General features: G+C 44.6%; 1 protein-coding gene and 1 pseudogene across 1 annotated transcript; one reads left to right on the forward strand and one right to left on the reverse strand.

Annotated features, from left to right (window-relative positions):
- Positions 1–6,605: 6,605 nt before the first annotated feature.
- LOC147448682 (uncharacterized) lies at positions 6,606–15,748 on the reverse strand (annotated as a pseudogene).
- LOC147448683 (uncharacterized) lies at positions 9,970–14,689 on the forward strand. The gene has a single exon (XM_086522430.1). It carries the CDS (start codon positions 10,325–10,327, stop codon positions 11,720–11,722), a length of 1,398 nt encoding a protein of 465 aa, XP_086378556.1. The 5' UTR covers positions 9,970–10,324; the 3' UTR covers positions 11,723–14,689.
- Positions 15,749–15,971: the final 223 nt, after the last annotated feature.

Consider the following 15,971-nt stretch of genomic DNA (forward strand, 5'->3'; position numbering starts at 1 on the left):
TGATGAGAAAGTAGCATTTGTACTTTTCATGGACCCCCCTTCTCAATCTTTAAAACTGTCTTAACAAGATTGCGCACCAATACCAATAGTACCAGTAATAGTACTACCAGTACCAGTACTAGCATTGAAAATATGAGACCAATACCATTTTAGTGCAAGTATATTAGTATTAGCAGTATAGCAGTAAAGCTGTACCAGTACCGGTACTACCAGTACCAGTACAACACTGGAAATCTGAGACCTCTAAGGCCGGTACCAATATACACACGTATAGCTATACCAATACAAGTCCTAATACCAATACCAATACAGTATCAATGTAGTGCCATTACAGTACCAATACCAATACTCGTACAATCAAAAAGAAAATATGAGTATAGTACCAATATACCAGTATAGCATTATAGCCCAGAGTACCCTAGCTCAAATGAAGAGCTGCATAGCTAATGAATAAGCATGTCAAGAAAAATTTCATAGCGTGCAAGTAGTAAGAACTGACCGTAGCATTGTATTTTCTATTGACAATTGAAATGAGTGCCTGGGATGTAAACTACATTGAGAAATTGAATACGTAAAAGTGCGGTGAAGAAATAGTGATTGATCAATCCGATAGAGAAACGAGTTTAGTGAAGTATGCGTATCTGCATTGTTTTCCATGAATGGCATATTGTACGAGAGGATTAGTATATTAAACCGAATAAGTACCAAGCAAAAGGGTTAAAATAATTTTACAAAATAAAAACAAAGAGAGGATGCATGTAAATGGTATACTAAAAACACTTGCGTCTGTAATGATATGCTAATTACAATAAAGTCAAAAATGGAGTAGTCCAGATGATGGTATGGAGCCGTAAAATTGTTTCAAAAAAATGTAAGGTCAACAGGGTTGACCAATGCAAGTAGTAGGTGCAGAATATAACAATGAGCCATTTAATGAGGACAACTTTGAATAAAAATCCCCCAAAAATTGTAATTTATGCAGTTTTCAACTATGTATATGTGTGCTTAACAGTTAATAACATCAAATGATGAATGAACACTAATTTAAGAAGGAGTCGTACGTAGATTGTAGAGCTTAAATGAAAATAGGTTGCTAGCAATTAATACAAAGCATGATCCTTATGTACCTTGTTGAACGACAATCACTACCGATATCAATAGAACACACACATCTTGATTAATATTATATTGTATATGTTTTCTCAATTAGTATACTATAGATTCGCTATATACTTGAGTTTAATGTTATATATATATTTATTTAATTAATTATTGGATTATTAAAAAAACATATTTTATAAGTGTCAAAAATATAACATTATTGATGGCAATGACCAAAACATAACAAGAGGGGAAGGTGACCGGGGATTGGAGTCTAGCTCAAAGTTCAAGTATTTTACCATGATATGGTTCTTGCACAACTGTGTTTGATATTCCTTCATGAGGTGGCTACCTTAATTTCCTCAATGTAGCACAATAATTTCACTCCCCTATTTTCAAATGCACATGCTATTGTAGCTATGGATGGACTGGGTCATTCTCTGTTGAAAGACAAGTCTCCGATGAAAGGAGAAAGCACACCACTCATTGGTACATGAAATAAAATGAAAAACTTCTCCCAAAAAATGATTAAAACCGCATTGCAATTCTAGCGATGGTCATATATTGTACATCAAAGGTTCTCATGTTGAACATTGTCCTTGACAAAACATGTGGAGGCTAGCTCGTCCAATAGTGTGAGATAGGAATATTGATAATCAAAATTTCAAAGAGTATTGGAGTTTTTCATATTCTTGAAAGATTGGGAATACAAATTTGGAAATCTATAAAACATCATGTGACAAATTTCATACAAACAAGTCCTGCAAATAGTTGGCCATTTGTAAGATGGAAACTTCTATAAGTATGAAAAATAACCTTATGCATCCTCACCTAAGCAAGCCTATGAAAGTTCTTAGAGGGATGAGGACTCAGAAACAAGAACGGGAACGGAGTCAGAAGCGAGAACAGTGAAACGCCAAAAAAACAGTGGACTTTCGAGGAGTTTTGAGTAAACTAGGACACTCAACACTTACCATGAAACCAAGAGAAGGTTTCACCCATTATGATATTTCATAGCATGCGTAAGTTCTGAGAAGAACTGCATAATGTTAAACATGTGCATGCTCTTTGCCAAGCGTTGTCCAAGCAGTCCTCGAAAAAAAACCCTGAGTTTAGTATATCCCACCTTTTATGATGGTGTGAGTTAATATGGGTGCTACTGAACTTGATGGTTGCATCCCTCTTGGGCCTTGGCATATCAAATCTTCAGATGAAGATTGACGAAGTTGCTCGCAATTTACACATATAGTTGGGATGTGACAAGAACAACAGACTAGCCAAATTGGGACCTGCGCAATCGAGTAGCATGCTTCCAAAGCCCATTCACAATCGAATCCCCACCTCATGCTCCACTTCAGCCCACCTAGCGCTGAAACAAGCTGGCTGCGTACAACTCGCCTTAGCACAGCCCGCTAGTACCTCAGGCATGTAGGTGATTGCCGCACATGCAGGTTGCAAGAGAGAGAGAGAGAGAGAGAGAGAGAGAGAGAGAGAGAGAGAGAGAGAGAGAGAGAGAGAGAGAGAGAGAGAGAGAGAGGCATGTAGGTGAGTGCCGCACATGCAGGTTGCAAGAGAGAGAGAGAGAGAGAGAGAGAGAGAGAGAGAGAGAGAGAGAGAGAGAGAGAGAGAGAGAGAGTTGGGAGAGAGCGAGACAATATCCGAAGGTTGCTGTCGTGAAGCTTGCTCATCAGGAGTTGATTGAGAACCATGACACGGAGGGAGGGATGGATGGTTCATGTGCTCAAAAGGGAGGTTCGGTAGTGCACACGAGCATGGCAATCAGCTGTATGATGTAGTTTGCCCCAAAATGAACCAAGCCCCCAGCACTCTCTCTTTTCGCCTTCCTCTCCTGCAATGTAGTGGTGATGTTATGTGTTGTATAGTTGCTAGTTGACAATGGCCATTGAGTGGGATAATAATAAAAAAGAAAAACTGGTGTGGTCGTGAGTAGTTAAAAGAATTGCGCCGCAAAGTTTATTGGAGTGTGTGGGCTGGAGCTGGGGTTCAGTGCGAGCCTCACGAGGAGTGGAAGATGGCGCATGCACCCTTGGGGTGACGGCCTTGATACTACGTATGCAACCATTCAACACAACCAGACGCAAACATGTGTTAGTGAATGGCCGCGTTGATCTAAGGTGTCTGATTAAGGGTCTGATCCGGAGGAGCAAAGTCATGCAAAGTAAGGAAATTGTTGGTCACAGTTGGGGAGTGTTGGTGAGTTGCATGGCGGTAGGAGATTTGGGGGACGTCTATTTGGGAGTTGGCGGGCGAGTGAGGTTAGCAGCCGATCAAGTCAGCACACATGTGTGTATTGTTGGCTGGCAAATATGTGGCCAAGCGACGTGCAATTAGCACATCTACATGCGCGCCAGGTTTGGGGGTTGTTGTGTGTGCCTCATGAACATTGGCTCTTGCCGTCGGTCGCAGTTAATGTCGTCGACAGCACTCCACTCTAGAGTTCGTGAGTGGGCGGACCATGCATGGTGAGGAGGGCGACTGTGGTTCGTGTGCAATCCACGAAAGTGGAGGCAGTCGAGAACAAGTCCCCTATGGGAGTGCGTCGTGAGACATGGCGGATCCATGCAGGGGAAAAAAAAGTGTCGTCCCCATGCAAACGACGGGCAATGGAGATATAAAAGAATTTTTTTTTGGAGGTGGCTTCCACAGAGTGGGGTCGACCAGACAACGACACATGTAGGGAGTATTTGAGGTCATTTGGGATAGCTTTGTAAGATGCTCATATTCTCGTTCCTTCTTCTGCTTATGCTTTTAGGTGTTGTACATCTTGCAAATCAGTGCAATTACGACCATGCAAATCTTTTTCTTCTTAATATACAAGAGCAATCGCAAGAGTCGCTATTATTGATTATTATTCTTCGATTTATCATAATTAGATCCTTAATTATACTAATCATGTGGTAATTTACAATCATCAAGAAGATTTGTATTGAATGATGAGAAATTATACTTACTAAACAATCCAAGTGCATTTACAATCTTAAGAAATTGAAGATAATCACAATAAATAATTAAGTTTAAGGTAAGCATGACTCGTCTCTAATACGTTCATCTCCACAGCTATGATTATTGTGAGTTCAAGAGCGTATCCACGGCTCTGATACCACTGCTACAAATGGGAGCGCGGAAAGCCCTGCAAAATACCAAAACTAGATACTATAGACGAGAAAACACACAAATCTGCATAACCGGCAACCATCCTTGCACATAATCTAAGCTGCACACGAGCATAGAGAGACAGAGAGAAAAATAGAGCGAGAGAGCATGTTGGAAAGGGGGAAACGAGAAAACCACTAGCACACTTAGTGAATGCCTCTCTATAGCCCAGTGATTTCACAGCACCCCTATCCCCTAGCAAACACACACCTCGATACACAACCTGCAAACAATCAATGCCCAAGCTCGAACCCGACCAACCCTAAATATATACACTCGATCGCAAAGCATACAATAAATTATCTCGACCTCTGATCCTTGATAGCACCCTACACTCACATATAAATAGACCTGATATTCCCAGACACCCAAGATCATCGAAAGACTCAAACTTTCCCGCTAGCTATCATGCTCAAGATACCCACCATAACCATACAAAAGAGCATTCCCTTTGATTCTAATCTGACATCTATTTTGCACACACTATTTTCACTTTGGACACTCACACACTCGATACACCATAAAACACGAGAGAAAGAGAGAAGGAAAAATGTCCACTTAAACATCGAGAATATAGAAGTTATGCCAATATCGATGCAACTGGCTATGCTTTAGAGAGGTCTAGAATGATGCTCGCCCCTTCCTTTGCAACCAACTGGTGGGCTCCCCTATGCAGATGGTAGCACCATCCTTTGGAAGCTTGCAGCCTTGCTTATAGCGCCCGAAGGCCCTTCTCTTTTGCAAGCAACAATCCTCCTTGTGCTAATTATCTCACAACATCGTCAGCACTCTTGACACCTTGCGGCCCTTGACGTCTTCATACTCATGCGGCCTCCAGCCGTCTTCCTCTTGGTGGCACCCAGCACCCCCCCAATATTTCTCTCTATAGCGCCACCCTTTTTATCTGCTTAGCATGAAACTTCACGGCTGCATGCCCCCTTCCCTTCTTAGATGGTGCCAACTCCCAGTAATGCTCTGAGGCAGCCTCTCTTTCTCCTGTGCTCAGGCTCCTCTTCTGTAGCCGGCATTGCTACCTCATGGAAAATTCCCTCTTGTTGTAGTTTGCATCTCCCTCTCCCTGGAGATATTAACCATGCTTGTAGCCTCTCTCCCTGCGCTCCTCCTTGTTGTACTCGGCTAGATCCTCATGGTAGCTGCCTTCTTACCTTGCAGGTCTTGCAGAGACTCCATCCAACTGTATCCGATGAGACACACAGACACGTAGTATCTGCAGCCCCTGCAGCCACTTGCAGCCTTCAGCCCGCATGCAGACAGCCCTCCCCTTAGCTTGCGGCTATCCCCTTGCTTGCCTGCCTCATGTGGTCCTCTCCACACCTCTCTCTCCTCTTCTGGATGCTCTCCCACTCCAGGCGGCCTGCCTCTCCAATGACGCCACCTCTGTGGCGTCCCACTTGAGCCCCGGACCTGCCCGTACAATACTCTCCTCTCTCAGCCCTCTCACAAGCTCCTCCCTCTCCGATGGCGCATCTCATGCAAGCCTGCAAGTGGCGCTGCTTCTTTTTTGTCTGCATACCGACCTCCTCCACCTCCAGACGGCAACTTTGCCATGCAAGCTACAGAGCCCACAGCCCTCGTTTGCATGCCCCTTAAAAAATTGTTCTTGTTTTTTTAAAAAAAAAACCTCGATGTGGTGAGCATTCACGCGCCTTCGACTGGCCACGCTAGAAAAACACCAATTTAATTCTGTACCTCGTGTCACTCGCCATCCTCCTGCATCTTTAAAAACCTTTTGTTGTCTCCTTGCACTAATCCATCGATCATATGCAAGGCCATCCTTTTCTCTTGAGTGCTTAGACATATAGCAGTAAATGTGGCCGAACATCCATCTTAAGCTTTGGATATTGAGAATAGGATTGTCGCCTTGATTTCCCACAAACTTGAGTTGTCATAGCCCCAAATCAGAGAGTTGTAAAGCTCCGGCAGTAGAAAAAAAAACTGATAAGCGGTTCCTTTTAATCATTTCTAAGATTCTCCATTTAGTAGGGTTGAAACCCACCTTTCACCTCCCAAATGCCACACTTTGCATACATATCCTAGTGACGCCTGCTTTATCCTCCATCATGTACTTGCACAAGGACTCTGCCATAACCTTGGTAGCATTCACATACGTGAATTTGGTATGTCGATGGGTTGACCGGATTTGGCTGCACCATCATTTTCCACCCCCTCGTTTGAGCATTCATGCTCAACCACGGTATTATTTCGATAAAGAAAACGGTATAGAGAGAGTGATATAACATAGATATATAGTGGCTATACAGATAGGAGAGAGATAGAGAGAAAAGCATCTGCTACTTCATCCGCCAGGATCAAATGGAAAGCTCAAGGCTTCCCCAAGAATAGTGTAGGCTCCACCTCGGATCAAAAACAAAACATTGGCCATGGCCATCCACCTGTAGAGCATGCATATTGAAGCCTCTCTTTGCACTTCTAGGCCGATAGACACGCCACCCTAACAACTCTTCATAGCATGGAGCTTTGTCACCCTGCATCGACAATCCTTTGTGCCAACCATAAGAATACTTTCGACCACTTGAAGCATTGGTACCATAAGCAACTATCATGTCACCTGCTAGAGAACTCTCCATATCATCAGCTTTATCATATGAGCATTGAAACCTGCATAGTACACCTTGCAAAGCAACCTAGAACAACATAGCTATCAACAGCATAGCATAAAGCAGCCAAACCCTACCATTTTCCTCCAGTTGCTGCATAGCCAAGCAAACATGATCCCTTTGCAAACCTGTATCCAAACCCTCTGAAAACGGCTCCAAGGCCACATTTTCATACTCAAGAGTATGACCTGCTCGAGCTTCAACCTGCTCTAATACCTCATCACTTGCAAGGTTGGTGGCATCTTTCTCTCTGCATGGAACCTCACTCTCATAGGTTGCACATGTATCAGCTTCCATAGAGTCAACTGCCGGAGCTAGCTCTCCACGGCTACACACAAACTCTGAAACTTCAAAGTGCACCTCGACATGCCCACCAAGGCTGTTGACGGGCGAGCGCCAACGACATGCATTGTGCTTCATTAGTGTGTACACATATGTGTATACACATATTCTTTGTATCTACGGGCTCTACTTGAGTTCCACTTTGTACATGTATGAGTAGATGAGCCTAGATGCCTATTACATTCATTTACACTTTTGGCTGGCTGCCCATTTTTAGAAGCTCTTTGTATATAACTCAATTGACAAGATGTGAAAGGGAATTCTTAGAAGAGCCAACTCTTGGAGAGCAAAGAGAGCTCAAGAGAGTGTGAGGTGAGTGTGGAGAAGAAGAAGAGGAGTGGCTATGGAGCTTGGAGCTTCCTCATACACATGTAGCCGACGTTTGGGGTTAATGGAAGCTAAGTCTCTCTACTTGCTCTTGTCTTTCATGCTTATGTGTGTTGTTGTTGCTTGATTAAGTCTTATTCTTCTCTTCTCTCTCAAGTTTCCCTCTTGTTGGAGCATTCTAGCTTCACATGTGTGCTAGATTAGAGTGTGTGTGTACGTGTGTTGCATGCATTGATCTAATTAGGCTTCCGTGTGTGTGCTTAATGTGTGATTAGAGTGTGTGTGCTTGAGATGAAAGCAAGGGAAGCATCAATGTCCTCATGTGTAGAGAGTTAGAGTGTAGATTGAGTGTGTGTGTGTGTGTGTGTGTGTGTGTGTGTGTGTAGATCTAGCTTCCCGAGCTTTCCCTCTTCTATTCCCATGCTTTTCCCCTCTTCCTAGAGTCCTCAAGCTATCACATTTGATGCATCCACGTCTCCATGCACTAGCCGGGTTCCGATCCACTGGATTGACATTATATCGGTGGGTTGAGCTCTATTCTATGACCGCCAACATTGGCGCCGCTGCCGGGGATCGAGCGCCTAAGCTAGAGGATCACCCGTGTGATGGTTTGAGTTTACTAATCTTCATTAGGTTTTGGTTTATGGTTGTAGGAATGGTGGTAGGTTTTGATTTTCGTAGCATGTAGACTAATTTTGCGGTTTGTCCCTCTTTCTACACACTAATTTCTCACTAATCTACTAACAATTGAGCTTACATATGTATGGTTGTGCCTAATTAGAGGCAAGGTGTGCATGATTTTGGGTTGAAATCGTTGATGTTTGGTTGCAAATCATGCATTTGGGATTTGGTTGCTTGTAGGTGAAAACGCCGGATCCGGAGCTTCGCGTATTTGGACTTGGATTCGATGCGTTGATTATGGTCATGTAAGTGCTCTACGTCCCTTGTGTGCATTGGTGGTTTGGTGTTTGGGATTTAGTGCTTTGTGTGCTCTCTGAAATCCGTTTGAATGTCAATTTTTTGATACCGGATTTGTGTGATTTGGTCATCCGTTTGTTGGTATAAGCATTGAGCATTTAATTTGTGCAATTGGACATTCGGGAAAGTGTATTTGTGCTTGCAAAAACGCTTATTTGGTTTGTGCATTCAAGTAGTCAAGCACTTAACGTTTTCTCTGAAATCGTCATTTGGAAAGTATGCTTTTGATGCTATATTGAGTTGTTTAGATTGTTTGCATTTTGGTTCTACATTTGTGTTTCCGATATGGTATCAAAGTGATTTGAAAAGTTGCACTTCATTCGGATTTGATTTGGGTCGATTCAAGCCAAAAACGCTCAAAAAACGCAAAAAAAAGGCTCCAAGAATCTCGCCTTTTGCTACCATTTGGTATGTATGATGAATTAGCGGGTGATTCTTGGTGAGAATGTGTGTCTAAATGAGCTTAAGGGGTTGCTTAATTTTCAGAAATTTTTTGGTGATGTTTTGGTAATTTTTGGTATTTTTAGGCCATTTTTTACCTCTTGAATGCCAAAAAAATCAATTAATTGATCAAAAATTGATGAAAATTTAAGCAAAATTGGGCAGCCGAATCCGTCGACGTATTCTTCACGAGCCCAGGACTTTCCCATATTTTTCGGACTAAATTTCGCATTTTTCAGCTATTTATTACGCTCTTGGGTAATTTTTTTTTTCTTTTTGGGATATTTTGGAAAAAAAAAACACACACATCCACACCCCGCTCTCCCAAGGCGTTGCCCCCCTCCTTAATTCCTCCCCTCTCTTCCACTTTGTCCCCCCTCCCCATTTTTAAATTGTACCTTCCCCCCCCTTGTGAGTCCTCCTCCCCTCTCTTCCACTTTGTCCCCCCCCTTTTTTTTAATATTGTACCCCCCCTTGTCAGTTGTCCTCTCTTCCACTTTGTCCCTCCCTTTTTTTAATATTGTACCCCCCCCTTGTCAGTTGTCCTCTCTTCCACTTTGTTCCCCCCCCCCCCCCCCCTTTTTAATATTGTACCCCCCCTTGTGAGTTGTTCTCTCTTTCACTTTGTTCCCCCACTCAATTTGTGTAGCACCCCTTACATGTAAAAAAAACCCCCTCCTCCTTTTAATTTGTGCATAGTGCCCCCTCTTATTTCAATAAGAGTAAAAAGACAAACCCTCCACCTTTTAATTTGTGGATAGTGCCCCCTCTTATTTCAATTTCAATAAGAGTAAAAAGACAAATCCTCCAAGGGTCACTTTCAATTCAAAAAAGAGATAGATGCTTTTTTTTCTTAAGTTGCAAAAGTGAAGGGTTTGTGGCTTAGAGGCTTTCTCACGAGAAAAAAAAAAGAATCAAGAGAAGAAAAAAGAGCAAGTTCTCGCATTACGCAGTGAGAGGGAGATAGGATGCACGCCCATGCAGCGAGAGAGAGATAGGAGCGTTTTCCTCACATCGACAAGAGAGAGAGAGACTTTATACCCATTTGTCCACATATTCACTTGCACTCGCCTTCACTTGTATATGTGCATTCATGCGCACACACGACCACTCTCACGCGGACACATACGTATCCGCATTCGACAGCCGACACACACGCGTATTCACGTGCGCCACATTGTACATTCACTTTGCACACACACGTTCACGCGCATCACCCCACACATTCCGCACCGCACACCCCATTGACCCGATTGCTCGAGATTAGACATAGGAGCCCGACTAGAGACCGTGCACACATCGAGAGTGCACTTTGCGCATACATGATGGCCATGACGAGCCAGTGCTGCGAGTATATATTGCTCACGCTAATAGGCGAGCACAGAGGCCGACCCACCTACACAGACACACAGGGATACTTTTTTGTCCAGTGTCCTGCCTCCCTTGGCCCCACACAGACATTCCAGATAGTGCGAGTCCGTCCCGGCGACATGCTGGATGGCACATTTAGAGATGATTTTTGTGCCACTTACGTGGTCGACTATTCGATTAGGCGAGAGGAGATAGAGCTAGTACACGCAGACGACTGCTTTGAGGCATTCGACCACCCTGAGCAGGTTATATTACAGCGGGTAGGTCACCGAGTGATCTATACTGATAGTGCTCAACGTCGATATCAGTTAGAGTGTCGTGCATCCAGTCGACGCCTATCCAGAGATGTTGTGACACTAGTTGGCGAGCCTAGAGACAGATGCTACGAGAGCACCGCAGGCACTGAGTTTTACTTTTTGACTTGTGGGTTGCCATATGATCCTCGACCGACCCAGTGCCCTGCTTCGAGTAGGAGTCCCTCACCTCCTCTAGACATAGTGCCACCACCCAGGACACTCAGGAGACCACCGCCAGGGTTCTTGTCACCTAGACCTGATTTGCTGCCAGGCGTTTCGAGCTACCACGAGTCTAGAGCGATGCACACCTCGGCGAGTGCTAGTACTTTGCGTACCACTCATAGTGAGACTGAGAGCAAGAGCCCGCGAGCGACATATTTTAGGGAGTCTCCACCTCGACACCTTGCACCATCTAGAGACCCATCCCTGCCTCTGGTGACACATATTAGAGACCATACGAGAGAGGCGATGATGACCCCAACACCACCGTTGAGAGCACCAGAGTTCGGGCACGGTAGACTACACATTGTAGATATGAGTGTCCCTAGACCACTGACCACTACGCTTCAGCCACCACTTGAGGCTAGAGAGACCACAGGTAGCACGATACAGATAGAGGGTCAGATTCTATGTATCATAGGCCAGTACCAGTGTGGTGTTGCCTTCTATGTTGATTTACATGACCACTTATATGTGCGGATGGCAGACCCACAGCGACCACTGTCTTTACCTAGGCAAATTGTGAGAGTCTACACACAGGCCGATAGAGCAGTCCTTATTGATGAGCTTGGAGAGCAGTATCGCTCGATTGAGACCCTTGACTTCGATGATATTGAGCGAGCACACCCAGACGATCGCCTAGACACGCAGACACATCCTAGGCTAGTGGAGCTTCACAGAGTTGAGCAAACCATGACCTATCTAGACGAGCTCGGTCGTAGGTACAGACGCTTGTCGATTGGTGGATCCAGCGATCCTTCAGCACACTTTCTTGCACATTTGATAGGAGATCCACGTGAGCGAGTTTATAGGGATACCGGCCACGCAGTGTAGATTTTGACTATAGGTCTACCCTACTCCCTTCGACTTAGGCATCATGACTTATGTTTACCCACGACGGCCATGCTAGCTCCACGGTTACCGAGAGCTCCGAGTCCTCCAGTCACACCAGTTGCGATATCACCACCTAGGCCTCCTTTGTTGCGACGTATTTTACCACCTTGGGAGAGGCCCGATGAGGATGACGCCTATCTTGACGAGCGAGTGACCGCACGAGAGAGAGCCGCTCAGGACACACCTATGCTTGAGCCTACACGAGAGCCTCTCAGGAGTGTTCCACGACAGATAGCTCCAGCACCCCCGAGACTAGAGACCACTCAGAGCATTGTTAGGGAGCCTACACCACCTGTCGCTCTCGTCCACGAGACTTCTAGCGTTGTGCAGCAAGAGACCTCACAGAGTCGCACATTGAGTGACCCTAGCCTAGACACAGATGAGACCATTATGCAGTTCTTGGCTACCTATGAGAATCCTTGTTTAGATTTTCCGACCTCACAGCGTCCCTTAGAGATAGCTATCGAGCCAGAGCCATATGCGAGAGTCGCTCTTTCTACGAGAGAGACCGCAGAGCCGATAGCATCGATGTCCCACACTTCTAGCATGCATAGTGGTGCCACAGTCTGTGAGCCACCGAGAGAGTAGCCACCCCAGGGAGATGCCGCCTTAGTGCCATCTACGAGTTCCGATTCACGATCATGTCACCCAATTGAGCGGAGACCAGCCACGAGCAGTATATTGCTAGATCAGGTTCCTAGAGACCACGTTCGAGACACCACACCGATAGAGGTTACACCACAGATACCTGGACGTACACGGACTAGAGTGACCTCTACTGACACACGATGTAGGGATACGAGACCGCCTACTAGACTTGTTTGGAGACCACGTACACAGGCATCCCAGCCATGTATAGAGCCTTCTCTAGACAGTGGTTCCGCAACGATGAGTAGTGCCACCGAGGAGTGACCCATGATAGATCAGGCACATAGTTTTCCACGTAGAGCTTCCTGGACCCTTCGACAGGTCTATGTTCCCCGTACCGAGATACACGCTAGTTCTTTGCCTTGTGACGACACGATTGTGTTTGTAGAGAGCCATATGACCGATGACGGACTTTCACATGGTTGGCTCACATCTAGATGGTCACTTGAGGCACATGACTATTTCGAGAGACAGACACATGTTTGGGTACCTAGGCCACGAGTGGTAGCATACCCGGTGCATACACGATCATACCCTCGCGTGAGACCTCCACGAGCTAGATGTCGAGAGACGAGACGGCCCATAGAGAGGCCAGCCCCTCCACAACAGCGAGCATGTCTTAGAGATAGATACACACACAGACATGCTAGACGAGCTCATACCGGTATCCCTATGAGAGCGCGAGCATTGCAGATCTGGCTACCGAAGAGCCTTCCCCCTAGTTTATCACACGTAGACCCTAGCACTAGCTCGAGTCAGATTTCTATTGACCATCATAGAGACATAGAGCTATGTAGGAGTGTACCAGTGATACATGAGCTGCAGAGACCTATGACCAGTGACATAGAGGCTGATGTCATCCCTAGACATGATATTTTCCCTTCAGCGGAGACCACATGTATAGATCTAGGTGCTAGCTAGCCTTTGACCATTAGACAGAGAGTTATCCTTTTATTTGGAGAGGGTTCTCTTATTCGTTCTAGTCGCACGCGACTTTGATTTGTATTGATTGATCATGGTGCACTAGACGCATGCGGATATACCAGAGGCACTTTTTCCCACTGGGTTTTTCCCTCTGGATATCTAGGTTTTTAGACCTTAGTTTAGGACTTTTATTTTGTTTTCACTATTGCTTCTTTTCCTACTGATATGCCCCTCGAGGTATTGTGCTTTGTGTCTTACTTTTGTGCAGGAAAAAGAAGCATGAGGACTAGCTTGACATTTACTCCCGGCGATTTGCACTTGGTGTGCCATCTCCATTGCTATTGGGGTCTATCGTCACATACGAGGATCCACCCCATTACAGGTGTACTTTTTCCATGATTTCCTCTTTCTCCTCTTATCACTACATTTTCCTTGATGTGCATAAAGTGCACAACCACATGAGTTTTTGCAAGCTAGGCTAGCTTTTGCAAGTTTCCATCTAGGTGTTTTGGTGCAAGTCATTAATTTAAGTTTGACCTTATTTTTAGTAATCATGGGTATGCATTTGTGACCTTGTGTTAATCCTAGTTCATGACATTGCTAGCTCTAGGTTTTGAAAATTCTACTTAATGATTGACATTAAGCATTTAGGTGTGCTAGTTCTATGTGCAAGCTTGTTTCATTTGGTTACACTTTATGAGATTCCATCATACACTTTGGAAGAGAAATCCAACCAAAAAACGCCAAAACAAAGGGCTACCAAATGAAAAATAAAGTCTATGTTTATGTGTACGGCCTATCGCCTTAGTGGTCTTTGGCAGGCGAGGGGAATCACCTTGGCTCGCTTGGTCAAGGCCCTAAACTGATGCCTGGGATTGTTAGGGGGTAGCCATGCCTTGAGTGAACTAGTAGACTCTTGGAGAAGGCCTTGTAGTCATACAAGGAACCAAAGTCCATGCTTGTCTCACTCTTGGATGGTCGCCATGTGCTTTAAATTCCTATGTTTGCATAAAATCAAAAGGCAAATGAAGCCTCTTCCACTTGAAATTCAAAGATTCTCATATTTGTTTACTACTTGAAATGCGCCCAAGCCTAGCTCTAGTGCCATTTAGATGTTTGTTTCTTATTAAGCATGCTAATTTCACTTCTTAGACTTGGCATAGTTGAGACCTTAGATTAAAACTCGGACACCTTTTGCTAACTCATGCATTACTTCCAATAAGCTTGGACTTTAATGAAGTGCCTACACTTGACCATCTAATGTACTTTACAATTGCTATGCTTGCTTTGCAAAACTCTAATGTGGTTGCTGCTATTCATTGCTTCTCTTTTATTATGCACTCTCACTCTTATGTTGGACTAGCATGCACCTTAATGAAATTATCTTTTGTGCAGCCACATTCATCACTCCTCTGACGACTTACAGGCGCCCGAGGACGTGCGCGAAATTAGAAAGGGGAGAGTATTGACGGGCGAGCGCCAACGACATGCATTGTGACTCATTAGTGTGTATACACATATTCTTTGTATCTACGGGCTCTACTTGAGTTCCACTTTGTACATGTATGAGTAGATGAGCCTAGATGCCTATTACATTCATTTACACTTTTGACTGGCTGCCCATTTTTAGAAGCTCTTTGTATATAACTCAATTGACAAGATGTGAAAGGGCATTCTTAGAAGAGCCAACTCTTGGAGAGCAAAGAGAGCTCAAGAGAGTGTGAGATGAGTGTGGAGAAGAAGAAGAGGAGTGGCTATGGAGCTTGGAGCTTCCTCATACACATGTAGCCGACGTTTGGGGTTAATGGAAGCTAAGTCTCTCTACTTGCTCTTGTCTTTCATGCTTATGTGTGTTGTTGTTGCTTGATTAAGTCTTATTCTTCTCTTCTCTCTCAAGTTTCCCTCTTGTTGGAGCATTCTAGCTTCACATGTGTGCTAGATTAGAGTGTGTGTGTGTACGTGTGTTGCATGCATTGATCTAATTAGGCTTCCGTGTGTGTGCTTAATGTGTGTGTGCTTGAGATGAAAGCAAGGAAAGCATCAATGTCCTCATGTGTAGAGAGTTAGAGTGTAGATTGAGTGTGTGTGTGTGTGTAGATCTAGCTTCCCGAGCTTTCCCTCTTCTATTCCCATGCTTTTCCCCTCTTCCTAGAGTCCTCAAGCTATCACATTTGGTGCATCCACGCCTCCATGCACTAGCCGGGTTCCGATCCACCGGATTGATATTATGTCGGTGGGTTGAGCTCTATTCTACCACCGCCAACAAAGGCAAAGTTTCCCCACCCTCTGCATAGATGAGTCAACTTGACCTACCACTGCTTCTATTCCTAGCTCCTACAAGTCATCCTTAAAAAACAGCTCTTCAATCAAACTGGATGCTAAATCAAACCACATTTCTTCTAGCAAGCACTCACCACCACCAGACACAAGAGATGGTTGCTCAACTGGCATGTTCACACAAGGCATCTCCACACTTACACTATGCTTATCTTCGATCTTCAGCTGGCTGGCACGCAACTCGTATACATCTTTCTCAACTTCATCTACATGAAAAACATCATAACTTTCATACCTAGAAGAGATGGATTCTGTCTCCCACATGCTATCTGTGTCCAAA

This window comes from Adiantum capillus-veneris, chromosome 10 (assembly GCF_014529385.1).
Source record: "Adiantum capillus-veneris isolate H3 chromosome 10, ASM1452938v2, whole genome shotgun sequence".
NCBI classification, from domain to species: domain Eukaryota; kingdom Viridiplantae; phylum Streptophyta; class Polypodiopsida; order Polypodiales; family Pteridaceae; genus Adiantum; species Adiantum capillus-veneris.